Raw genomic sequence first — 26,459 nt, forward strand, 5'->3', positions numbered from 1 at the left:
TGGGGAAGGGCTTCTAATGGCCGTGGGGCTTCTTTATGGACGGATAGAAATGTTCTCAAGTTTACTGTGGCAATGGTTGCCAATCCTGTGTATAAACTAAGAACGCTGAATTTCACACTTTAAACCAGTGAACTGTTTGGTATGTGAACTATATCTGAATAAAGCTGTTTGTTAAAAAACCTGTAGTTTTTGTTGTCTATACAGACCCACTTAAAACAACCCATTTAATGTAATTGAGGGTACCTTTTTAAGTGAACTCTTTTACTTTTGGTTTGTGGAAAGGTAAATGTCTCACCATCTTGTCTCGGACGCACCCACTTGGTCAGAAGTGGAGGTGTTGGTGTCCCAGAATTCCACCTCTCCTCAGGGGGCCAAGGGCCAAGAGAGAGGATGGCTGGTGGCCTTCCTGGCAGCATGGAGGCCCCCGTTGGCTCCCCGGGCTGCCCCAGGGAGCAGCTGGTGTTCTGGGGCTAGCACAGGCCCCGCAGAGAAGCCAAACCCAGACCCGCTTCTCCCAGACCCGGGAATATGGCGGGAGCAAGAGTGTCTCAATTTCATGGGGAGAGTCACTGAAGTCACCGCCGTCACCCACTCTACAAGTGGCCATTTCAGAGCTGGCCTTTCCTCACTCCCCCAAGCCTTCTGGACTTGCGTCCTCTCAGCCAATGACCTTGACTCAACTCTGTCGACTGGAACTCCCTGTCGGTCCACTTCAGCCTGTCAGTCCCCCTGTTGCAGTGGGTGATGCGTCCAGTCTGAGGACCCCTCGGTCCCGCACCCTCTGGACCCCGCACCTGAGGGTTATCACCTGAGGTTACCCCTAACAGCACGGGCGTGCTCTGGTGCGGAGCACCTCCTCTAGTCTCACCTCCCCCGACCCCCGTCCTCCACCTCCCCTTCCTCGCTTCTCCGTCCCCTTCACAGACGGTCTCCACTGGACCTCTGTCATCACTGCCGCCACGCCGCCCCCCGTCCCTGCTGCATCAGTCCCCTGTCCTCACGTACTTGACCTCTTTTTAGAACCCGCCACTTCTGGCCACTCCTCTTTCCCACCACACTCTTCTCAGTTTCTGTCCCATCGCAGTCTCTTTACCACTCCTCCGCAGCCACTTTCACTTTCTTCCTTTTCCAGCCTGGCCTTTAAATGCTGGCGACCCCTGGCCTCGGTCCCTGAGGCCCCCTCAGGCTTCAAGATTTATATTCTCATTGCTAATCCGGATGGGCTGGGAGGTGGGTGAGGTTTCTTGGTAATCTTGGTAATCTTACGTTTCAATATTCAAATGGGGAAAGGCTTAGAGACCATGGGCACAGATAAGATAGGACGTTAACACTTTACACGGCTGCCAGCAGAGGAGCAGCCTGATTAACCCTGTGTTTGGGAGATGGCCGGCCAGGAGGGTAGATGGTGAGGGATGTGGCCACGGTCAGACCTGGAGAGCCAAGGGGGCCCAGTGAGGGCAGTGCTGGTGGCGGATCAGCAAACACCCAGACCCCAGCGCTCAACGTGGGCGACCTCGCAGATGACGGCGCCCCTGCTCCCGGGCTGCAGACCGGCTCTGAGGGGCGTGCTTCCCCCAGACCCATTGCTCACACACCCAGTAACCATGTGCCGGGACTGTGCAGGACAGTGCTCGCCTGCCCTTGTGTTCTCTTCTCCCTCTCAGGCTGGAGGTTTGTTCACTGGGCGACACAGAGGAGGGAGGCCAGACAACCAGCTTGTCTTTGGAAATCGACTGTGCCCCTGCCCGGAGTCCCAGACAGAGCGACCCAGGCTCTGATGATGGGAGAGCGAGAGAACCGTCTTCCTCTGGTGGTCAAATTAGATGCAAAAGACATGATGAATTATCAGATGGAGATTCATCTTCCCTCTCTCCTAGGGGCTTGCTTTCTGAGAAGCATTTAATTGTCTTGGCGCCAAGCAAACCGTAAGAAACCACAAGTGGAGGATCATTGTGCTGATTCTACAGACCCTCCCGGTTACACACCCAGGGGCTGGCAGGGTGGCCCAGCTTTGCTAGCTCTCAGCCCCCAGGATGAATTCTGTTAGGAGCCGTCTTAATAGAACCTCTTTCTCTTTCCCAAGTGGAGCAACGTGCTTCATGTATGACTTCATTCATCCTCAATTGCTGAAGGTCCTCACTGCTGTTTGTGTGTGTAAGACAAGGGTTAGGCTGTGTCAGGAGGGCTCAGGTCCAGAACAAGCCACTGCAGCTGAGTTCTAGCAGGAGATTGATTGCAGGATACTCAGCAGTTTGCAGTATGACTTGTGTAAGGGCTCAAGAAGCAGACGCAGGTTCAGGAGTGGTTCCCAAAGCCACACCTCAGAGCCTGGCTGCCAAGGAAGCTGCTGCTTCTCCTTGGATCTGGAAGCCTCCAGCCCTGAAAGCCTCCATCGGGCCCGGAAGCCACACCTGTTGTCCCGGCTCCAACCCAAGTTGCATTGTGGGGACTTGCAGCTGTATGCGGGCGCCCGCCTCCCCACCTCCTCCCAGCCACTGGCTTGTCCTGGGCTCCCCATGGAGTGGGCACCCCTGAGACCATGGCTGCCTGGCACAAAGGGGCGTCCACCTCGCCTAGGCCCCAGCGCCTGCAAATCAGACCCAGATCCCTAATGGCAACAGGGCTGGAGAAGGAGACTCTTTTTTTTTTAAATAAATTTATTTATGTATTTATTTTTGGCTGCATTGGGTCTTTGTTTCTGTGTGCAGGCTTTCTCTAGTTGTGGCGAGAGGGGGCTACTTTTTGTTGAGGTACATGGGCTTCTCATTACGGTGGCTTCTCTCGTTGTGGAGCATGGGCTCTAGGAGCATGGGCTTCAGTACTTGTGGCACGTGGGCTCAGTAGTTGTGGCGCACTGGCTTAGCTGCTCTGTGGCATGTGGGATCTTCCCGGACCGGGGCACAAACCCACGTCCCCTGCATCGGCAGGCGGGCTGTCCACCACTGTGCCACCAGGGAAGCCCTCAAAGTCCTTTAAATCTGCTCTGCATTCTCAACATGAAGTATTTCTCCCAGAAAAGGTGACATGGTGTTGCTTTTAAAAAGTACAACTGAAATATGCAGAGTAAAAGTCGCAGGTTCATTGAGAGTGTGTCCAACAAGACGCCTGCATCTCGTCTGGGTTCTGAGCACAGACCCCGAGCCTCTTCCCACCCCCGACTCACGCCCATTAGCTCATGAATCCGAGCTCGAGCAGCAGCTTTTCCTGAAGTCTGTCCTCTTACGTGCTCATTCCTGCCTTTTCTGTGCAAATTCTTATTTGTAGTAAATATCACCATTGTGTTCCAGGTCCCACGCGTGGTTAATGCAGCGAAAGGTAAGGAAAGGCCATATTAGCAGCTCTGCAGTAAAACCTAAAGGGCAGGCAGTGACCCGGACGGCCGTTCCAAGAAACGCCTTGGCTCAGGAGATGGTTGTTTTTAGAGAAATGGTCGGGTGGCTCACGCCCACTGAGCTCTGGGGTCTGGGGTGTACGCAGGATCCCCGAGGATACACAGGGTCTGGCGGTTTTAAAAATATCCTGTAACCAACATGTAGGCCTGTGGCTGTGACGGAGCTTCAGGACACGGGGCCCAGCACAGACGGCCGTTCCCCGCGGGCTCGGGAGCCTGGGCTGAAGGAAAAGGGAGCAGCTTTCTGTCGGGGGCATTTTCATTTTCCACCTGGTCATTCCCCCCCTGCCCCACCCCCGGAATGAAGCCTCAGCCTCACAGATGGTTTTCACACTGTAGTGCTGGTGATGGAAAGCAGTTGCAGATGAGACACAAGCTTCCAGCAGGAATTTGATATAAATCTTCAGTTGCCTTCAAGCGAGAAAGGGGCTGCTTCCCTGGCCTGCACTGAACGAGACAGATGACCCAGAACCTGTGTTGCCCTAATGACTTCTTTTCTTATCTTTTCGTTTCTTTATCTTTTCAGTGTGTTCAAACTGTTGTTCCTAATGACAAGACGTGATGGAGAAAAGGCCAAGATGGCCTGAATAGCATGTCTTTTATAAAAAAAAACAATACTTCCTAAAAGTGTTGAAGTTGCCACAGTTGACAAGCATGGAGAAAGGAAATCCACGTACAAACTTGTAAGAAAGAGGGGGAAAATCTCTCCCAGGAACCATAAGAAAACAATGAGTTTAGCCACAGGCTGGGAGAAAATATTTGCCAGACACGGTGTTTCCCAAAAGAACTTCCATTCAAAATACAGAAGGGACTCCTACAAACCCATGGTAACAGACAACCCACTAAAAACAGAGTGAAAGACTTGAACAGAATTTCACAGAAGATGCACCAAAGAGCCCAGGACAGGGCTTCCCTGGTGGCGCAGTGGTTGAGAGTCCGCCTGCCAATGCAGGGGACGCGGGTTCGTGCCCCAGTCCGGGAAGATCCCACATGCCGCAGAGTGGCTGGGCCCCTGAGCTATGGCCGCTGAGCCTGCGCGTCCGGAGCCTGTGCTCTGCAACGGGAGAGGCCACAACAGTGAGAGGCCTGCGTACCGCAAAAAATAAAAAATAAAAAAAAATAAGAAAGTACTTTCTTCCAGGGCTGTTTTATGGATCAAAGATAATATATATAAAGAGCCCATCACAGTGTCAGAAACACAGTCAGTGCACAATAAAATGCTAAGTATTATTATTTGGGGCAAGGAAACCAGAGATCTGACCCAACTCTACCACCTATGAGCTCTGTGATCCAATATCTTAGTTCCATCTGCAAAGTGGGAATAATAATGGTAAAGACAACTGATGTCATCGACGATAAACTGTAAAGCACTGTACATCATATGGTGTTATCTGACCTTTGAAGTATCTTCGGACTCCAGCAGTCTATAATTTACCACCTGATAAAAGGTTGTACTGTGGTTTAGAGTGAGGTGAGAAGGTTTACCAACTAATAGAGCTCAGTTGCCATAGCAACTCAGACATTATTTTCAAAGTAAGAAAGTTAATGTTGAGGTACATGTCTTCTGTAACATCCCAGTGGGTTTTCCACTGTAGATAAAGACAAGAGACAAAGCTGTATTTTAGGATCAGGGCACTAGAGTGGAACTAATACTCTGTTAAGCTAGGAAAACTAGGACTTACCTCGGCTTTGGTAACACGACGTGAAGACACTCTACTTGTGTATTTTGAAATCCCCAAATTCTCTTGTAGAAAATGTCAAGCACCATCAAAATATTGTGTTTTTTCAACCTCTCATCATAAACGAGCAATGTTTTCCATTATGGGTTAAAGATAAGGTAAAGTGCTTCTGTCGATCTAACAACTTCTGAAGTTATTCAAGAGAAAAAGGATGTGATATGTACACAGAGAGAGAGGGGAGGAGAGAAACTTTTTTTTTAAATTTTATTTATTTATGGTTGTGTTGGCTCTTCGTTTCTATGCAAGGGCTTTCTCTAGTTGCGGCAAGTGGGGGCCACTCCTCATCGCGGTGCGCGGGGCTCTCACTATCAGAGCCTCTCTTGTTGTGGAGCACAGGCTCCAGACGCGCAGGCTCAGTAATTGTGGCTCTCGGGGCTAGTTGCTCCGCGGCATGTGGGATCTTCCCAGACCAGGGCTCGAACCCGTGTCCCCTGCTTTGGCAGGCAGATTCTCAACCGCTGCGCCACCAGGGAAGCCCGAGAAACTGTTTTATATATATATATAGTTATATATAGAATACCATATATAATATATGATATGGATAGAAAATATGTTATATGTAGTTATATATGCAGTATATATTACGTAGGGAGGGATCTAGATAGACAGACAGTGAATGTGTTCCATGTATATTATGAGAAGATCTTCAGTTATAGGTAGGACCGAATGTCAACGCCTGCCTGAAAGAGGTATCTTCCCACCAAGCTGAGTAAGGCATAGTTTACTCAGCTGTTCAGGGTATTTTTCTAAAGGATTTATTGTATTAAGCACAGCAGTGGCCCTAACACTTGGAGGGGTGCCTAGTTCAGGTGGCTTGTGTTTTCCTACATTATGTCAGAAACAGTTTTCCCAGTTCTTAGTCTTAGAGAAGAATTATTGGTTCAGTTTTCAAAGTTTCACTAACATCAAAGGTAAAAGCTTTTCTGGTGACACATGAACTTTCTGTCAAGACCGTTTTCTTAGCACGGCCCGTCATGGACACTGGCTTCCAGATCTCGGACTAATAAAGAGATGCTTCTTTACACAATTTCTCTCTCAGATCACGCCGCCAGAGCAGCAGGTCTCTGAGCCATGTACGTGTCAAACCTTGAACCGGGTCCGGTTGGATAAGGCTTTCATGGCACGTTTAACACGACATGACTCAAAGCTTCAAGAGAGCTCAGTTTACTTGCATCCCACATATTTGGAGAATTCCCTTTTTCTTATGGAAAGTACCATTTTCTTGAAACATAGCTACCCTTCCAATTGCATAAGGAGAATCCCACAAGCATGAGAGGAGACCCCTCGGGTCTGGTGTACAAAGGGTCCTGGAAAGGGCGGGAGCAGAGAAGATCAGCAGGACAGGAGGCTGGTTCATGGCTGACCGGGAACCAAGGGTCATACAGGCCCCCTGGGAGGGCGTGAGAACTTGTCTTTGCAGAGATGTCAGGAGGATGTTGGGTAGGTGGGGAGGGATGAGAGCGTTGCTGGCTGCTCACCAGCATCACCTGGAATTCCTGGGAAAACACAAACCCCTGGGCCCCGCCTGTGGAGACTCCGAGTCAGCAGGACTTTCTGGGAGACCCAGAATCTGTCTTTTTAACAAGTGTCGGGTGGGTCCGATTCCCTCTGTGCGGTGGTTTCGGAACACTTGCTTTGTATGTTCCAAGCAGGACTCACCAGGTTGATGCTAGCTTGTGCTGTGCTGGTGAGGGTTTAACCTTCACACACACGCACACACACACACCCCAGAAACAGGCCTTGATTCTGAGCCTTGCTGAGTTCCGGATGCCCACACGTGTACACACACCGTGGTGGTCATGGTGGCCGATTTCAGGCTATCGATCTGACATCATGGGACACAGAGCTGGGAATAGAAGCCCACGAGGGGCCCACGAGGGGCCCCCATGGCCAAGCCTGCAGAGCTGCCCAGCAGCCAGTGGGAGGGTCCAGGGCCAGTGGGTCACCCAGAAAAGGGAACTGGGGAGACAGGTGTGAGCCCAGTGTCCAGGAGCACCTAGTGCCCGGTGGATGCCACGTGTGTGCATGCAGTGCGGGGGCATGATGAGAGTGGGCGGATGACAGATATGTGTCCCTTCCTTTATTTGCCATTTTTTACAACAATGCGTTAGTCTGTAACAGTTCCAAAAGCGACTGATGAGGTTTTTTAATTTCTTTTTATTTTTTAATATTTATTATTATTATTTTTGGCTACGTCGGGTCTTAGTTGCAGCATGCAGGATCTTTCGTTGCGGTGTGCAGGTTTCTCTCTAGTTGCAGGGCGCAGGCTTAGTTGCCCTGTGGCATGTGGGATCTTAGTGTCCTGACCAAGGCTCAAACCCACGTCACCTGCATTAGAAGGCAGATTCTTAAGCACCAGACCGCCAGGAAAGTCCCAAGGTTTTTTTTTTTTTTTTTTTTTTTTTAAATTTTATTTATTTATGGCTGTGTTGGGTCTTCGTTTCTGTGTGAGGGCTTTCTCTAGTTGTGGCAAGCGGGGTCCACTCTTCATCGCGGTGCGCGGGCCTCTCACCATCGCGGCCTCTCTTGTTGCGGAGCACAGGCTCCAGACGCGCAGGCTCAGTAATTGTGGCTCACGGGCCCAGTTACTCCACGGCATGTGGGATCTTCCCAGACCAGGGCTCGAACCCGTGTCCCCTGCATTGGCAGGCAGACTCTCAACCACTGCGCCACCAGGGAAGCCCCCAAGGTTTTTTGATTTCTTAGTTTCATTAGAAACTCAGGGACTTCCCTGGTGGCACAGTGGTTATGAAGCCACCTGCCAATGCAAGGCACATGGGTTCCTGCCCTGGTCCGGGAAGATCCCACATGCTGCGGAGCAACTAAGGCCATGTGCCACAACTACTGAGCCCGTGCTCTAGAGCCCGCAAGCCACAGCTACTGAGCCCACGTGCCACAACTACTGAAGCCTGCACGCCTAGAGCCCGTGCTCCACAAGAGAAGCCACCGCAATGAGAAGCCCGCGCACCGCAAGGAAGAGTAGCCCCCGCTTGCCGCAACTAGAGAAAGCCCGTGCGCAGCAACAAAGACCCAACACAGCCAAACATAAATAAATTTATTAAAAAGAAAAAGAAAAAGAAACTCCGACTTTGACACTTTAGTTGTGCTTTAGCACATGGCAGTTGCTTTTCTTACTGACGCAGAGAGAGCCCCACCGTCGGCTCCGGGCTGTGTTAACGCGGCCCCAGTGGTCCGGGAAGTGTCCTTGCTTGTGTGCCGTCCCTGGGTTTTCAGACTGTGGCCCAGATGCCTCACATCCTGTTTTAGGTCTTCTATGTTTTAAGATTTTTGTGCATGTGTTTCTTATTCGTCCTCAGCAGAGGGCTGGTTACCCAGTCGTTGCCAGAGGTGGCCTGAAGTGGACATGTCGAGTTCCTTTGTTGTTTGGTTGGGCCGGTTTGTTGGGAACGTGCTTTGTGTTGGGTGCCACCAGGAACAAGACATCGAATGACTCCTCAGCCCTTGCAGCCGGCTGGGGGTCCGACGTGTGACACCGCAGCTGCTGCGCAGAACGAAGAGGTGACACACGCGGGTCCAGGCAGAGTCTCAGGGAACTGGCAGAGGGACAGGAGGGCTTCCGGGGGGAGGTGGCACCTGGGTGCTCGCACAGGCCAGGCCCGCACATGTGACATGGGAGGCGTCACCGTCCTCGCCTTCAGCCGCAGCTGGTACATCAACCCAGCAGAGACCGCAGGGACCAGCAGCCCCCGACACCAGCTGAACCCACCCAGTGTCCATGTCCAGGAGGGGTCGGGCCCAGCCCACGGGCCTGTCTACTAGTCCACACTTCGCACGCTTACCCAGCCTCTACACAGAAACATGAAGTGCAACAGAGGAAACGTTTGGTGTCCACGATCTCCCCTCTTAGAGTCATCCTCACGAGAGGCCTGAGGGTTAGGAGGCAAATTTTGATCTGCTGTGTATTTCTCTACAGCCAGCTTCTGGAAGAAAAGAGGTGGTGGAAGTGAACTTACTCTGGAATTATTCAGGTTAAAGCCACCTCCACTCTCTGCAAAAAAATAAAGAGAAGAGAAGAGAAAGCACGGCATATCTAAGGACACAAAATTAAAAGACAGTTTTTCCAAAGATGTGAAGGGGTCATTTCAGATCCTTATGGAAAAGAAAGGAGTGTACCAGCCCCGAGCCCGGTACTGGGCTGAAACCCAGCGCCCACAGGCCTGGCTGGCTGGGACCCAGAGCTTGAGCCCCAGGGAGCCGCAGGCCTGCAGGTGCCGAGGGCCCGGGGCAGCCGGGACGCCAGTGGGAGGAGTGAGTTCTGAGCGGTGTGTTGGGGGAGGGGCAGTGACCCAAAATCCGTGCGCCTGGAGATCTGAGAAAAGGAGAAACGCGGGGCCAAAGGGACGGGAACAGAGCTGTTACCTCAGCAGAATACAAACGAGCTCCCTGCCGAGGAGGGAAACAAAATGTCTCCACCTCGAACTCGAGGGATGCTCCGGGGAGGCGGGCAGCCCCAGCGCTGGACTGGCGACGCGACGCCCTTTAAAGGACAGGAGGGACTTCCAGGCAGAGTGCCAGGTGTCCTCGTGCTGCTCCAGTCCTACCTGTCCAGCGCCACCTGGGCAGGTGACAATTTGGGGGTGGGGGATGTGTGAGCTCTCCGCTTGCTGTAGCGCCAAGTATGGTTCGATCCAACCTAGAAAACCCGCCAGGGACGCCCGGCCCCGGGTCCAGACTGAAACAAGCAGGTGGCCGTCAGAGCCCGCGCTCTGGGACACAGCCCAGGAAGGCACAATGTGGCAGCTCTTCCAGAGGCCAAGGTGGCCCTGCGGGCTGTCCAACAAGAGCAAGACCTCGGCCGTGGCGAAGGGAGGGTGGCAAAGGGGGTCCAGCTTGGGAGGGTCCCCAGGGCCAGTCAGAACCTGGCGAGAATCCCCGGCCGGGCAGCCCGAGGCCGGCTCAGGGGAGCCGAGGGTCTCGCCCAGGAGCGCCCCGTGCTACAGCCGCAAGGGGGTCTCCCGCCGGGGGCTGGGAGGGGCTCCGGAGACCAGGACGGGGCGGGGGCGGGGCCCGAGGGAAGGTCTGTGCGCTCCAGCGCCCTCTCCCTGCCGGGGGCTGCCCTGCGGACACCCACTGACCCGGGATCCCCAGCCTCTGCTCAGCCCCCGTCCTGGGTGCGGCCCCCACAGCCCAGGGTCACCTTCGTCCTGCTCACGGCCGGAGACGGCGGGCCGTGTCATCGGGCACGCACTCGCTGTGGCGGCGTCGGTGGGTTGCACGCCACCCCCAGAAGGGGCTTCCCAAGCACACCCGACTGTGGCGTCGTGGGAAACACTGGCCCAAACCGTGGGTTGTCCCCGAATGACAGAGAGCTCTGAACAAAGGATCCGCTTACGACTCGACCATCGTGGTCACTCGAGATGACGTCCGTCATCAGGATCACCGACTTGCGCAGAAAGAACAGAAGGAAAAGACGTCTTTATGGAATCAAACGCTTTTATTTGGAATAAGCATCAAGAAAACGAAGGGAGTTGCCTCATGAATGCAGGGCCACAGAGTACTCAGCAAGAGGTCAGAAAATAACTATAAAAATATTTTGCAGCAGATTAAAATAATGTGAAACTACGATCACTGGCTATGAAATGTATCCACATGTAATCACACGGGAAATAAATGGTAAAATCTTCAGACGATTTGCTCTCTTGGCTGCCCTGGTGGCAGGGGATCCAGCCCGCAGACCTCAGTGCTGCTCTGACCCCCAGTCTGGGGTACCACCCCGTCCACCGGGGCACCTGCCTAGTGGCGAGCAAGTCGCGCTCTGCCTGCTGGGCTCCCAAGGCCTCCCAGCGTCTCTGAGCCACTTGACAGGGGCTCCAGCTTCCAGCGAACGGGCTCCAGCACGGGCAACAGTGGTCACACGAGGCTTCACTGGGGCTGCAGCTGGCTCTTCAGTCTGGCAAGTCTCATGAGGCACCTGTCCCGCCACTCCCTCCTGGCAGCTAAGTGCTCCGGGTCATCTGGAACCTTCACGCACATGGCCTGGGAACAGGAAAGAAAAAGAACAGACAAGAGGGAAAAAGGGGAAAGAAGCATGAAGAGCAACTAAGCAGGAGGGAAATTACTCCTATTTATGCAAACTCTGAATTTGCTTTCAGAGACAAAAGAAGCCTGGCAAACCCTCAACTAATGTAACTTTCCAAATCCAGAGGGGCCGACGGTTCCTTCAGACGAGTCAAAATGACCTGCCAGTTCCTTGGTCACACCGCTCAGAGGGTCCCCTGAGACCCTGACGGGGCTCTGGACAGTCAGGAACGTGGAACCTCAAAGTCAAGGCAAAGAGCCTGGCTACAAACGAATCCTCGCCTTCCACCGGCAGGGAGTCTACACACCTGGTGCAGTTTTTCAGCTGTGGCCCCGGAAAACTCTGGAATGGGTCCAAAAGTCTTTAGGACATGTTTCATGCCCTCGCTGTACCTGTCACAGTAGCTTAACATACCTGGAAGCAGAAGAAAACAAGAATCCCCAAGTCAGAGAACTCTTGTCTGCGCTCAAACCAAGAATGTGTCCGGAGGATGTTGCCCTGGGCTCACCCTCCCGTGGGTGAAGCAGGGCTGCGGGTGGGAAATGCACCCCGGTCAGCGGCCCTGGGCTCACTACTCAAGCTTTTCTCGGCAATAAAGCCCCGAGAAGCAACCCAACCTCCAGGCCTGGGTCAGCGCCTCTCAGGGACGCTGGGTCGGCCCACGTTCCTACTTTGATTAATCCTGTTTTCACCACAAGCATCTCCTTCAACAATGTACCTATGAGGTTACTTGTGTACATGGCTCGAATGCATTTTCTAAGAACCAAAGATGTCAAGTTCAACTAAATAAATCCGTTGCCCACTCCGCTCTTATCCCTGGATTCTAGCTGGCACTGGACCCACCGGGCAGCGGCGGCCTTAACACGGTTTCTTCACCCCAGGGGCTGGCTAGGCTGTGGCTGCTGGGTTAGGGCGCCGTCAGCCACCTGCCCCGACCTGCGTCTGAGCCCCGGCCACACGACTTCCCACTATGCCCGCGGCTTGCGGGCCCTCAGTCGAAGATGGAGCCCTAGGATTCCGGTGGAGAAGCACATGGACAAGAGGCTCATCCTGGGGACGGTGGGGGAGGTGGGGGTTGGGGAAGCGCCGCACTTAGGAGCCGCGCGCGGGCTGCGTGGCAGAGGCCGACTCCAAGAGGAAGCCCTTCAGCTGCCCACACGCGGGGCGGGCTTGCCTGGACTGGCCAATAGGCACACAGCGTGGCCCTCCCTCCCCCATCCCTCCCTCCTGCCTGCCAGGCAGGTCACATCGGGAGCCTGGCCCCGGAGCCGCTGAGCTGCGCTGGCCCTTTGCCAACCTCTCTCAAAACCAGGGAGACTCGGCAGTTGGTCAGTCAGGCTAAAAAGATAACAAGGGAACAAACAAAACTGCAGGATTTGCAGAGATCCAGAGCTGGGCCCTCACCGACCCCACACGAAAACTGCGCGATTCATTTAAAATAAAAATGATCTCCGCTAGTTAACACCTTAAAAAAGAAAAACAACTTCTGTGGGGTTGCTTTTGGTGCATCTACATTGATGTGAAATCCTAAATTCGCTGATTTCAACTGCATTTGTCCCAAATCGTTTGCCTTCTTTCAGAGGGTGATAAAATGATACCCACTTTGTCTTAGAAGAGAAAGTGGTTCGAAGGGTGAGAATTCGAAAATGCAACGTTTCTGACGTTAGCACCTGCAATTAAGTGGTGGACGCTCCCTTTTAAGATGAGGGGTTTCACTGTGTTTACCAGAAGCACCAGGGGACAGTCCAGAGCTCAATATTTACTTCACTGTGCCTATTTGTTGGTTTATTCAAACTCAAGGTGATAAAATCCAGACACAAATACAGCTTACTCGTGTTGGGGAAGCAGAGACGCTGAACCAAATAAGCTGGAGACACTGCGTGAGAAAAGAGCAGGCAGATGTGCTGCAGCTGCGAACTCACCCACTTTCGGAGAAACAAGCTGCCCCGGCCCCCAACCCCCAGCAACGAGCCACGGGACTCGATTCAGGTGCCGTGTTTCACCTCTGGGTCACTTTACGTTTTCTGAACGAGTGTCCCTCTTTCACTGCCCCTGTGAAGTCATCTGAGTCTCCCAGGGGCTTTCTAGAATCTTTTTTTCCCGACTGCCTTTTATACAATTTGTAGTTTTAAATGGGCTTTTATTTCTTTAGAACAGAATAAAATATGGTGAAACTGTTTACAGTTCATAACTTCTCCCCAACTTGTTCAGAAAACCAATTAAAACTTCAGTCTCATTAGCATAAAAACACTTTCTATAACATGCACTCAGCTCTCAGGATAAACAGCCTGTTGTTTGTGGCGAGGCTGGGAGCCTCCACTCGCTCCAGACACAGGAAGTTCACAGTGACTTACAGTCAGGATCCGCGGTGTGCCTTATTGACAACTTTCCAGTGAAGGTATCACTCTTACTATTATTTGCAACACATCCCCTTCCATTAGAGAGTAAAAAAGGGGGCTTTTAAATATTTCCAACGATAATTTTGGCTTCTCTACACCATGAAAGGTGAATTGAGTGGGAATTACTCTAGAATAACAATTTCATTGAAAATGGAAATTAGGGACTTCCTTGGTGATCCAGTGGTTAAGAATCCACCTTCCAATGCAGGGGACGCGGGTTTGATCCCTGGTCGGGGAGCTAAGATCCCACACGCCGCGGGGCAACTAAGCCTGTGCACGGCACCTAAGACCCAACACAGCCTAATAAATAAATAAATAACTATGTAAAAAAAAAAGAAAATGGAAAGGAAAATGGAAAGGAAAAAAAAACCACGTCACCTTTTATCCCACTAATCTGCCCTTCCCCCATGTCTTCTTTACATCTATGCCCTCTGCTCTGTCAACAATACCCTCTTCCTAAACTCATAGAGCTTAGCTTTTTAGAAGACTCTGAACCTAACTTCTTCTTCTTTTTTTTTGCGGTACGCCAGCCTCTCACTGTTGTGGCCTCTCCCGTTGCGGAGCACAGGCTCCGGACGCGCAGGCTCAGCGGCCATGGCTCACGGGCCTAGCCGCTCTGTGGCATGTGGGATCCTCCCGGACCGGGGCACGAACCCGCATCCCCTGCATCGGCAGGCGGACTCTCAACCACTGCGCCACCAGGGAAGCCCTGAACCTAACTTCTTAAGAGATGCTTATACGGAATAAGAAAAGATGGCGGGGGAGAAAACAGATTCTCATGAAATTAGATTTAGCTCATTTCACTGGTTTCTAACTTGAGCCCAGTGTCTCCATGCCGTGTATTCTCATGCCACCACTGTGACGGGCGGGGGGATGGGGTAACTGCTGCTATAGCCCTTTTACAGGTGGGGAAACTGAGATGCAGTGAATTGACCTGCCAAGGTCATCTAGCTTGCAGGTCAGCGGGGTGCTGGCTGGCTCCACCAGCCAGACGCACCACTCTGAGAGCCGGCGCTGCCCTAAAAAGTAACCAAACGGAGTAGGCATGCTGGCCTCCTGTTTCTCAGGTGCTATTTTATTAGATTAAAAACAGATCCTAAAATACTTCTACCACTTCCAGATAAACTGTAGCTTTTAAAGACTAATAACTAGCCTTAACCTGAGATGTCGGCTTTATATAAAACTATATCCAAAAGGAAGAATTCCTGATATATCCTGGTGACACTGTGAGGAATAACGAACGTGTCCATTGATGCCAAGCCAGATCTCAAAACTGTCTACCTCTGGTCTCTGGAATGCTCTGAAGTTGAAAACTACATCCGTCCACCACTATCATATTAAGCCAATTAGGTTTTCTTATCATTTCTGCTTTGTTTGAAAAATTGCTGTGGGCCTCCTTCCTGTCTGCACACTATTTGATTCTTGAGTTTCTGGTTTCATCGGCTTCTGTTTCTATTTGTTTGAGAGTTAAAGCTGTTCTCAGTCTCTCCCTATAGATTTCTCATGATACCTGAATTATCTTATTTTTCTCAAGAAAAAAAAAAAGGAAGAAAGAAAAAGAAAAACATGACGGTTACCAGGCAGTGTCTACGTCCATTTCAAATGCTTAAATATGTTCCTCACTTTTAAGGTTCTGGTTGAAAAAAACATTTGAAATTTTCCAAGGCTTCATTTTAATGCGCGATCGTGGGAACCCCTGCTCGCTGCTCTCTGCGCGGCCCCGTGCTCAGCGCTACCCCTCTCCCTGCTCCGCCCCGGGGAGAACCGGCCCGTCCTGAACCGCTTCTGGGCGCACACGTGTGCAGCCGGGCACCAACGCATCTAGGAAACTGCTTGACTCACTCACTGGAAACTATATTCCACCAATTACTGTGGTGAGAAGTGACTGAACTAACAGGAAAACACCGTGGAACTCTAAAATCTATGTCCAACAGACTCCCAGGGGTCACCTGCTCCGGCCCCCGCCCCCCGACCTCACTGCAGGAGTCTCCTCTCAACCCAAGCGTCTAGCAGGTGGGCACCAGCCTCTGGCCCCTCAGCTCCCCTCTCACAGCAGGGCCTCTTCGCACATCAGCTCCAGGTTCTAGAAAGTTCCTCCGGCCGCTTCCGGTCTTCTGTTCTAGCTCCAGCCCCACAAAAGACACAGACAGACAGACAGACACATACTACTCCAGTCACCTTCTTCTGGATATGCTCCAGTTTCTCAACACGTTCGTTAAATGTAGACCATGGAGCTGAACACAACATTTGTTTTCTATTTGTACTCAAGTTTCACAAGTTAATAACCTAATGCTTAAAACAATACACAACAATTGTACAAATTTATGACAACATTAAAAAGCACAAGGATAATAAGTTACTTATCATTTCAGCACCAAGAGACAGCAGAAGCAATAACATTCAGGTGACATTTTCCCAGATTTTTATGCATAGCTTTTCTGATTTATTTTGTCTTAATTTGTTGTAGGTTTTATTGCTTGTTTTTCAAATGACGTCCTTTTTTTTCAGTTGATTAAACTCTGGCTGAAAGTTTCATTCTTGGGAGCGTCTCCCCTTCTCAAGTTATTTTTCTTTCAGTGTCACCAGCTCACCGGCTCTCACTTACTCCCCCAGCCCCTGGAGGTCGGCTTCTGGGGCAGCTGCCAGCCAGGCTTGTCCCCCCAGCTGTCACCAGCCCTTCTCCCACAGAAGCCCCCCCCTCAGGCCTCCCCCGCCTTCTGGAAGGAGACCCACACTCAGCAAACACGCCCAGAAGCGGCTCCTATTTGGGCAGAAGGTGTGTGCGGTCGAGGTCCCGTGGCCACGTCCCCAGTCCTGTTTCTTCTTCTCGCCTCTGTAAAGCACTTCACCGTCGTTCTCAGGAAGCACAGCTCTGCCCACCTCAGGCCCAGCATCTCGCCCCCGCCCCCCCGTTCTTGACACAGGGAGGTGCGTGGAGCCCGCGTGGACCTTCACCTCGGCCCCTCCCTGTGAATGACGGCCTGGCCGCTACCTCCCGCACGACACTGTTTCTATTCAGTTGTAAGAAAAGGCAAGATGACCGTTACAAAACCATGAAAGCGCCAAACAGCACAGAACCCACCTTGGACCCGACGGAACGGAAGCCTACCTTCGGCGTTGAGGTGCATGGTTTCCAGGGGCCCAATGAACGCGTACCGCATGCCCAGGCCGTCTGACATGACGAGGTCAAGGTCGCCCGGGGACACTACTCCTTCCTAAGTGGAGAGAACGGGCCGGCAAGGTGGTGAGTCCTCGGGAAAGACCGTTTCATTACCATCATCCTCATCCTGACTTCTCTAGAGCGGATCCCAAAGTTCTCTGCAAAGCACTATCACGCGTTTCATCAAACGCGGCATCACAGAGCTGTAGTATACGAACGGATCCTGAAGGGAGAGTGTGCTGTGAAATGGTCGGATACCAATTCGATCTTCGGCCCCTCCACTGTCCCCCCTTCTCTAACCTACAACCCTCGTCCTGTCGGAAGAAAAGGGCGAAAGCCTTCTCTGCACGTCTGCCTAAGACCTGGGCCTGTCGGAAGAGCTGGAGAGCCGTCCTCCAGGCTTCGTCCGCCTGCAAGCCCGGCCGTGCTCAGCTTTTGATGCGTTCGTAAAAAAGTGCTATTCTTTGATGCAAGGCAGCTTAGAGCAGTGTGTGTGTGTGTGTGTGTCTGTGTCGGGGGGAGGGGGCTGCTCACACGGCCCTGCCTTCCACGCGGTCGCCTGCGGAAGGAGCAGGGACGTGAGGTGATGACCCGCGCGGCCGCCGGGAGAGGGAAGCGGGCCAGGCTGGCAGGGTGGCTGCGAAGTCTCCAGCTCTTGTTTCCGGAGCGGCTTCCTCCACGTGCAGAGGCCCCGCTTCGGGAACAGGGAGTCGGGGGTGGAGCAAGCCTGGACCCTCAGCCCCGGCGCGCACACGCCCCCCGCCCGGCGCCCGCCCTCCCCCGGGCCGGGGGCTCCACCGGCGAAGTCCAGGCCCCCAGGAGGCCCGCGCGCCCCTCACCCCTGCGGCCCAGCTGCTGGGGGAGAAAACAGTCCCTCAGCCCCCGGTGGGTGTCTGCGAGGATGCGGGGTGCCGGGGGCCCACGCAGGGCAGGGGTGATTTGGGGCGACTAAGGACCCTGGGTGAGGAGCCCTTTCCGCGTGGTTGCACACACATGCGCACGCGCGTGTGACAGATGGGGACGCGCGGAGCCGCTCGCGGAGCTGAGAGCGCGGCCCCTCCAGCACGCCCGGCCGGCTTCCTGACTCGCCCAGAGGCGAACATCCTGACTTTTGTAATAACCAGTCCTTCCTCCACATTCCTGAAACATGGAGTCTGCATTTTGCCTGTTTTTCATCTTCTTGAGATGGATTCACGGTGCGTTCTTTTCTGACTTGCGTCTTTCACTCCACCTCACGCTTTCAAGCTTCACCGGAGCCGTACGCTGCTGCAGGCGCCCGTCCTCGCGGCTAAACATCTGGGCTGCCCTCATTTCCACCGTAAACGCCTGCAGAGCCGCGGCCTGGCGCGTGCGTCCTCCACTGGGAGCCGATGTGGCCGCACCCGTGTCGCTGTCCCCGTGTCGCTGTCCCCGGGGCTTCCTATTAGTTCTAAACCATCCTTGGGTTCATCCGACTGCTACCGAGGGCAAATCAGCTCAGTTCACTCAGATGCTCACCAGTCGCCCGCCCTCCCCTCCTGGTGGCAGACCTGGGGGGCGGGGCGGGGCATCGGCACCAGAAGGAAACACTGAACACAAGGCCCGTGGTGGTGCCGCCCAGAGCCACCAAGAAACGGCTGCTGGTCCGCAGGGTCCGGCCGCCTCTCTCCCTCCGCGCCGTGTCTTGGGTAGGAAAGGTGGCTCCTGGTCCTCTCCCCAGGCCTCCCAAAGCCACCTACCAAGGCATTCCTGCACCCAAGGCTCCCAAGGCTCGGGAGCGCCGTGAAAGGCAGCCTCGCGGGGGCTGCCGACCCTCCCTCAGCCCTGGCCCCCAGGTCAGCATTCCGACAGCCTCGAGTTTCCATTCCACCACCAGACTGGGAAGGATGCGGACCTGGAAGCCAGCCTGGACCTGCGACGGTGTTTGCCTTGACTCTCTTCTCCCAAAACTGTGTTCAGTACTTTCAGAGCTGACTTCCAAAGATTTCAAAATACCCACACGGTGAGCCACCCAGAGTAGTTAATTGTTGATTTGTAAGCATCGTGAGCGCTAACAGTGACCCGACTACTCAACGCGCTAGAGGGCTTCTCCATCACCCGACGCCCTCACGTTGGAGACGACCTGCACTTCCTAGACTCCTGCTTCATCCACGGAGGGCGGTCAGTCTTTTACCGTTGCTATTCATTAGCTGAACAAGTTAGAAAAGAGAAAGTTTTAATATTTCCTCTTCTGAACTGCTTCTTTCTGCCCTATTTGAATTTTCTGAGGCAGATTTCTCTAAGCTTGAGTTTTTACCCAGACGCTAAATCCAAAGAAAAGAAACGGCCATGAGAAATTCAGCCAACATGCTCACTGATTAGGGTTCCATGTTACTGAGGCAAATGCCCGGTTCATCCCTGCTGCACTCAGCACAGAACTAAAGCTTCATGTTTGTTCAGGATATTCTGAAGGACAAGTTGTGCTCTGAGCTCCACTCCACCCAGAGCCTTAGTGCCCCCTGTGGCCTAGAGATTAACATTATCGATAATAACTAAATAAATCCTTGCGATGGCGTAAAAGGCGGGCCAAGCGCTTGAGATGAATGGATCTGGTGACGACTCCTTGGATAGAGACAGGACCCCCGCAGCAGTTTGAGGACTGAAACCCCCTCATTCCAGTGTGCCTGGGGGGTCAGTATCACTATCAGTACTTCCTCTATCTCGTGGTAAAATTCTCAAGTCACACGTACAAGGAAAAGCCCCAAGTGGTTAAAAGTTTCCTAAATCTCAGACAGAGCAAGGAACACTATGATCACTGCTAGTTCGAAAGGTGGTCTGGGGCTTCCCTGGTGGCGCAGTGGTTGCGAGTCCGCCTGCCAATACAGGGGACACGGGTTCGTGCCCCGGTCCGGGAAGATCCCACATGCCGCGGAGCGGCTGGGTCCATGAGCCATGGCTGCTGAGCCTGCGCGTCCAGAGCCTGTGCTCCGCAACGGGAGAGACCACAACAGTGAGAGGCCCGAGTACCGCAAAAAAAAAAAAAGGTGGTTTGCATCATGTCCTGAAAAACCACTGGGTGAGGAAAGCCCAGCCAGAGTGGGCAGGAGCCCCTTCACTGAACACATCCTGCCTCAACTCACCTCCTTTAGCTAAAGTCTAAGACTCTCCACAATCCACCAACACACACCCACGGCCTGGGCATACACTTTGCACCTAGCGTGCTCACAGGAGGTTCCCAGACTGCCGCCCACAAGCAAGGTACAAACTTCAAGTGCAATGAAATGTCTGGGATGTATCAGTCAGGGTCCCACCAGAGAGACAGAACCGCTCAGTTATAGACACGCCAAGAGATTTATGCCAAAGAATCGGCGTGTGGACACCGGCACATCTGAGATCCAGGGCAGGAGCCGCTGGTGGAAACCTCAGCTCTGCCCTTAAGGCTGTTCAACTGATTGCATGAAGTTTGCCCAGATTATTGAGAATAATCTCCTTACTCAAGTCAACTGACTGTAGCTGCTAATTGCATCTATAAAACACCTTCAGAGAAACACGGGCAAAGCCTGTGTGTGACTGAATGACCGGCCCTCTGGCCCAGCCCAGCCCAGTCCAGCCAATCCTCGCAGGGGACAGAGTGGAATTTCAAAGCACGGTCCTTACCCTCAGGCATCCTGGGTCTGGCACTTTGTAAGCAGGGAGAGGAGGATGGGAAGACACCACTAAAATAAGGACTGTGGTGCTCGGCCTGTCCTTCGCGGGGACGCGAAAGAAGAGGGAGGCGGCGGGGGTCCTGCGTAGCTCAGGAACGCAAAACCTGCTGAAGGAAGAGCCCTGGGACTGCTTCCTCTACTGATGACCAGCTGCACAGAAATATTCTTCCTTCTGATCACCCCGTTCTCATATTAAATTTTCTTGTTGGACGCCCGTATTTTTGGCACGGCCTCACGGTCACTTGCTTTTCTCACGTTTCTCATGCCATCTTCCCTTGTCTGGTTCTTTTTTACTATTTTCCAGCTTTTGATCTTCTACTTTGTTTTGCTCTACTTTTCACCACACTTGGTGCTGAATTTTCAAGTTTCTCTTGTGCAAACCCTTCTCCACCTTGGCCAGCACCGTCACCACGAGGAACAGACCTGCCTCCCAGGAATCTGGACGAGGTTATATACAAGTTCCCACAACCAGAGCTGTCCAGGCTTCAATCCAATGTCTTAACTGAGACAAAAAAAAAGTTTTAGTGTGTCAGATGACGAAATGCAACATCCAAGGGCGTGAAGGAAGCCTGCGCTGGTCCAGCGTCACCCTCCCTGTCAGAGGCCCAGGAGAAGGGGTTACAGAGAAAGAGGCCACCTCAGGCTTAGCCCCTGATCCCCAGAGACGTTCAGTGTCAAGCCAGATGCCAGGGACCTCGGTGCAGAGATAGTCAAGCCCGAGTCGGGGCACTGGACTCTTTAGAAAGTCCATCCCTGCAGCCCTTGTGAACAAACGGTACAGAGTAATAACGTAGCTACTGATGGTGGAGTTTAAACTAAGGACTATCACGATGATGAGGAGTCGGGTTTTTCTCACAAGAAACCAGCTAGAACCATGAGTTAGTTCCTTCCAGTCACGTATGCTTGTGTGTCTTTGTTTTCTACACTCTTCACTAAGCACTGCGTCTCCCACACGCAATATGAAAACTGGCTCTGGAGCAAGAGTGACAAAGCCCTGATCCAACCGTACCCACCCACACTTCCTTCCAGAGAAAAGGCGAGGCAAGGCCAGGACTTTCATGGGTGAAAAAGGCAAGACTGCTAAGTGCTGCCTTGCTGTCACCCAGAGGCTGTCGGGTCTGTGAGCCACTCAGCACCCTGTGTTTTCCTGGAAGCGGGGCGGGGCCATTCCTGTGGGATGACACAGGCAAACCATGCGACCCTGCAGAAGAGCTGACTGAACACATTTAGCTGAGGCAACAGGACACTGACTCATACACATCAAACCCCCGCATCCAGCGCCTCAGAGGGGACGCAGGGAAAGGAGACGAGAGCTCGGGGTGGACGGTCCCGGCCAGGCCGCTGGGAAGTGAGGGGCAGACGGGGCCGCATCCTTGGCAGGCGTCCGGCCCGACGGGGCGATCCCACTGCCCGAATTGTTCTGGGAGAAGAAGGCGCCAGAGGAGGAGACTGTATGTGCAAAGAGGCATCGTAGGGCAGAAAACTTGAAATGACCTTAAAACAACCCACAGCAGGTGAATGATTAGATTTTTTGAAAAGGATCAGTGAAATGAAATCTCATGAAGCCATTAGAAATGAATAAAAAGTCGAGGAAAGTAATCTTTTTTTTTTTTTGCAGTACACGGGCCTCTCACTGTCGTGGCCTCTCCCGTTGCGGAGCACAGGCTCCGGACGCGCAGGCTCAGCGGCCATGGCTCACGGGCCCAGCCGCTCCACAGCATGTGGGATCTTCCCGGACCGGGGCACGAACCCATGTCCCCCACATCGGCAGGTGGACTCTCAACCACTGCGCCACCAGGGAAGCCCTCGAGGAAAGTATTTTTAACAGAGACTAGACAAGAACGCAGAAAAATAAAAGCAATTTGACTCAGGGCAGGGAACATAAGTGGTATTTTCCCTTTGAATATTTTTAAGAATAAAGCTTTTAGCGGAAAGAAACCAAAAAATGAAAAGGAAAGAGGGGAAAGACTTTGTCTTAATCCGAGGGATAGTCCAGAGCTGTCTGGGCCGCGGCAGCGACACCCTCATGTGATTTTTCTTACTTTGCTGCGCTTGTAACAAAGCTTTCAGGGAGAAAAACACCAGTATTATGAGTCCAACACAAAGAAAAGGTCTGGACCTTCAATACAGCCACAGCACAAGGCATCCGTTTGTGCAAATGTAAGCGCACCAGGGCTTGGTGCGGTAGTGGAGCCCTAACTGGGGTCGTCCGGGAACGGGGCTCTCGACAGAGAGGTGAGCGCCAAGCAGAGGAAGCCCTCGGCCTCCACTCCGAGGCACACCCGGCCCGTCGCCGCCTGCCCCTCACGACCCGCCTGCACCTCGGGAAGGAGGATGGGTGGGCCTCAGGCTCCCTGTCCCAGGGTCACCTGCAGCCTCGCCTCCCTGCCCGTTCTCCTGCGGATGCCTTCCCTCCACCCCGGTCCTCCACCGGGGGTGCCGCCCTCCCCCACCCTGTCTGTTAACTTTCCAGCTCACAGCAGAGGACCTGAAACCCATCACCACAGATTAGCTGTGGGTGAGGATTAGCAGTCAGGTGTTAGAGTGACGGCATTTCATTTCATTTTCTTTTCCTTTTTAAAGATTTTTTTTTTCTTTTGGGATGTGGAACATCCTTCAAGTCTTCAGCGAACTTGCTACAATACTGCCTGTGCCCCGGGCCCTGATTTCCCGGCCCCGAGGCATGCGGATCCCAGCTCCCCACTGGAAGACGCAGTCTCAGCCACTGCACCGCCAGGGAAGTCCCTGATTTTCTTTTAGAGTGGTCAGAATACTAGCATAGGTGCTTTTACTTTAAACACTGCTGAAGTAACCCCAGGCATGCCAAGCAGGTTTTTTAAATTGAGTATGTGGTTGGAGTTTTCATTACATTTATCTGTTAACGGGGCTGGAGTTGTCTCTAAAACAATCAGTCAGCAGGATCTCTCCTTTCAGTAGGGTTTTGCTGCTCGCCAGTGTGGCTACTCAGAAAATAACTTCCCGTAAAAGGGCAAATACTATTACAAAAATGGTCTACTTCTTACAGGCCATCGCTGCTGGGAGACTTCTAACTAACTGATGATTCCCAGCCAGCAGATCAAGTCTCTCGGCTGTGCCGCCCTGAGAGAGACCGTCCGAGTCTGCGGGCTGCAGCCGGGCCGGGCGCTCCCCATGCAGGAGGGAACCTCAGGGGAGCTGGACGGACCAGCTCCACGCACAGGAGGCGCCAGCAGGAACAGGAGCTTCAGACACGCACCTGCAACCAAGCGCCCCCGGCCTTCCGGCCGTGCCTGCACTCCCACAGGTATGTCACATGCGGCCTAACTCGCGTCGGCCAGGAGTGGCCTCTCGTTAATTTGATCGCCTCCCAGTGGTCAGTGAAGGACATGAAACACTTGCTGAGCCACAGGTGTGGGTTCTGATATAGTTCTGGGGCTTCTTAAAATGCTGAGACCCTGGTGTCCTTCCAGAGCTGCCCTGTAATGAGAAACGCCTCCCTCTCTGTCTGCCTCTGAACGGAAGGCCACTGATAGGAGGCTCTTCCAACTTACAGCCGAGAAAGCAGGTCTCAATTAATTTGGAGGATGGTCCTCATGAAGGGGGTGGCACACCTGCTCCAAAGGGCCTGTAGTCCCAGCTGAGGCGTCCCCCGAGAAGCAGGCTAAGCTAAGGAGGATGACAGTGCTGCTGGGTCCACAGCAGGCTCGGTAAACTTCACGGGAGAAAGAGCTCGAACAGCCGGAACCCAGAGGACTCTTCAGTGTCCTCTGGGGATGGACTTCCTGCCACGGACAAGCTGACCCAGGCTTCGGAAGGCAAGACAGAGGCCAGGTGGACACAGGGACATGGACCAGGGCTGAAAGGTGAGCTCCAGGGCCCGGGGGAAGACAGTTCCCTCAGCCTGTCGAGGTTATGTTTTCAGGAGGTACAATAATGCAGAGATAGCAGGAAAACGTCTTAGAAAAAGTTTCCATGGGTGAATTTTGACCTAGGGCGCCTGGTGACGGGCAGTCATAAGACTCGTGGACCCTGGAGCAGATGAACACAAAGCAGGGATGAACCGGGCACCCGGCGGCACAGGAAGCCGAGCCCTGCGTGGGGCAGGGAGAGCTGCCCAGGCCCCGGTTGAAAGCGGCAAACAGAGGAAGCTTCTTCCTTCCTGGAAGGACCGAGGCTCAGAGCTGGGGGAGGAAAAGGCAACCATGAGGAAATTCACTCAGACACTTTACTTCTTTGAGAGAAAAACGTAGGCACTTCCCTGGCGGTCCAATGGTTAGGACTCGGCACTTTCACTGCCGAGGGCCTGGGTTCAATCCCTGGTCAGGGAACTAAGATCCAGCAAGCCGTGCAGCAAGGCCCCCCCCAACAAAAAAACAAAGTTTACGGGTTTTTTTGGAAATAAATTTGTTTTTTATTTCTTTATTTCTTTCTTTATTTGGCCGAGCCGTGTGGTTTGCAGGACCTCAGTCCCCCGACCAGGGAGGGAACCCAGGCCCTCGGCAGTGAAAGCTCAGAGTATGAACCACTGGACTGCCAGGGAATTCGCAACCCCTAAACTTTTAAGTTTAAGTTTTAAAAGACGTAAAATGTAGGAAATCCTACAGCTGAGGGTGTGGTGGGGCGGGCAGGAGCCGGGCTCTTTCTTGGCGCCTTAACTGCCCTGCACTCCTGCTACATGACTCTTCTTGCCAGGTACACAGATGGGTGTCGCCAAGGTCTCTTCCGAAACATGTTGCTCAAGCCTCAGCTTTTTCCTACTGGCCCCGCTCCAGGGGAGCCAAGCCTTAAGCGGCCCTGGTGTTTCCAACACCTTCTCTCTAAATAAAAGCTTCTAAAATAGCCCCACCTTCCACCTGCCCAGAAGCACGGCTTTGAACATGCTTTCTCTTGTCGGGCCACTCAGGCCACAGGTCTCTGCAGCCTTCCTGGATCCCAGAGCCTGCAAAGCAAGTGACTCAGCCTGAGCTGCTCTTTCTTCTTTTCATCCTCACCACCTGTTTGCACTGTTTTTCCTCCAGAGGAATTGGCAGGTCCTGTACTTACTCAGGGTGACATTCATGGAAAAAAGCCCCCCCTCAGACTCAGGAAAGGACGGCTGCAAGGCGGCTCGCCGTCTGACCTGGCTTCCTTCTCAGAAGGCTCCATGTGCGAGAAGCAAACTTCTGGGGCTGAACCTGAACTTGGAGAACTGGGCCCATGCTCACACTGGCTTCTAAAAGAACAGCAAAATCCAACAGCTGCCTACCCCTGCGCGATCACAGCCCAAGTGAGAGAAACCTAAGGGGTTATTCGGGCAGTGAGTCTACAGCGTGAGGTCATCTTCCCCCCAAACTCCGCTCAGCACCGTCAGTCCCCCGGTGTCGGCCCCTCCGTAAAGGAGCTGGCAGCTCGCTCCAGTGTAGGTGTAGCTTCACGGCGAGGCTGGGAACTCGCAGGCCAGCCTACAGGACCAGCCCGGGAGCACCGGACTCGCGGTGGCCGGCAGGGCTGCCTCTCAGGCCCAGGGAGCCTGCTTGATTCGGCCGTCACCCTTGGAGGGACACTCTGTTCACACAGGCCTGCGACTAAATGAGGAAAACCAGACTACGGTTTGCATCCCTGCTCTGGAAACCAAAGGCCACGTGAGGATCGCTGATGCCAAGCGTGCGGCCAGCGTGACGGGGAAGACAGCATCTGGGGGACTGCGGGGGGCGGGAGCTTTGATTTGGAGGAGCAGTGAAAACCTAGCATTCGTTTGTTCTGTTGTGTTTGTGTTTTAATCAAAAGTGAATTAAATCTTGTTTTAAAATCAATTTTCACATCTTTTTTTGGGATAACCAGAGGTATTCAGTGTCATAAATCTAGGACTAGGAATTGGGACCATGTAAGAGTCTTTCCACTAAGCAAAGGTGGTTAGAGCTGCATGTTTATCTATTATGAGCCCTGAGTCGGAGATAAAGAGGGTCAGAAACAGGAGACATACAAAGACAGAAAACATGGAAGGGGAAAAGGCAACTGAAAAAGACGGCAGAATATACTGTGTCTCATTGAAGTTAAGACTCCATTGATTGAAAGTTAAATTAGCATTTAACGCTCCATTAAGGAAG

At 53.0% G+C, this 26,459-nt stretch overlaps 1 protein-coding gene and 1 long non-coding RNA gene across 2 annotated transcripts in view; one reads left to right on the top strand and one right to left on the bottom strand.

Moving 5' to 3' along the window:
* Positions 1–10,566: 10,566 nt before the first annotated feature.
* Positions 10,567–26,459, bottom strand: part of CRYL1 (crystallin lambda 1) — a 72,140-nt gene continuing 56,247 nt past the window's right edge. Inside the window, exons 6-8 of the mRNA XM_081214504.1 lie at positions 16,679–16,784; positions 11,478–11,584; positions 10,567–11,127 (exon numbers count right to left, since the gene is read on the bottom strand). Of these exons, the coding sequence (XP_081070630.1) occupies positions 11,014–11,127; positions 11,478–11,584; positions 16,679–16,784 (327 nt within the window). The 3' untranslated portion in view covers positions 10,567–11,013. The remainder of the gene's footprint in view (positions 11,128–11,477; positions 11,585–16,678; positions 16,785–26,459) is intronic.
* Positions 23,470–26,080, top strand: LOC308604908. Its single transcript, XR_014013571.1, has 3 exons — positions 23,470–24,033; positions 24,076–24,236; positions 25,066–26,080. It is a non-coding gene; the product is annotated as an uncharacterized lncRNA (long non-coding RNA).

This window comes from Mesoplodon bidens (genome assembly GCF_964165515.1).
Source record: "Mesoplodon bidens genome assembly, chromosome: 17".
NCBI lineage: Eukaryota > Metazoa > Chordata > Mammalia > Artiodactyla > Ziphiidae > Mesoplodon > Mesoplodon bidens.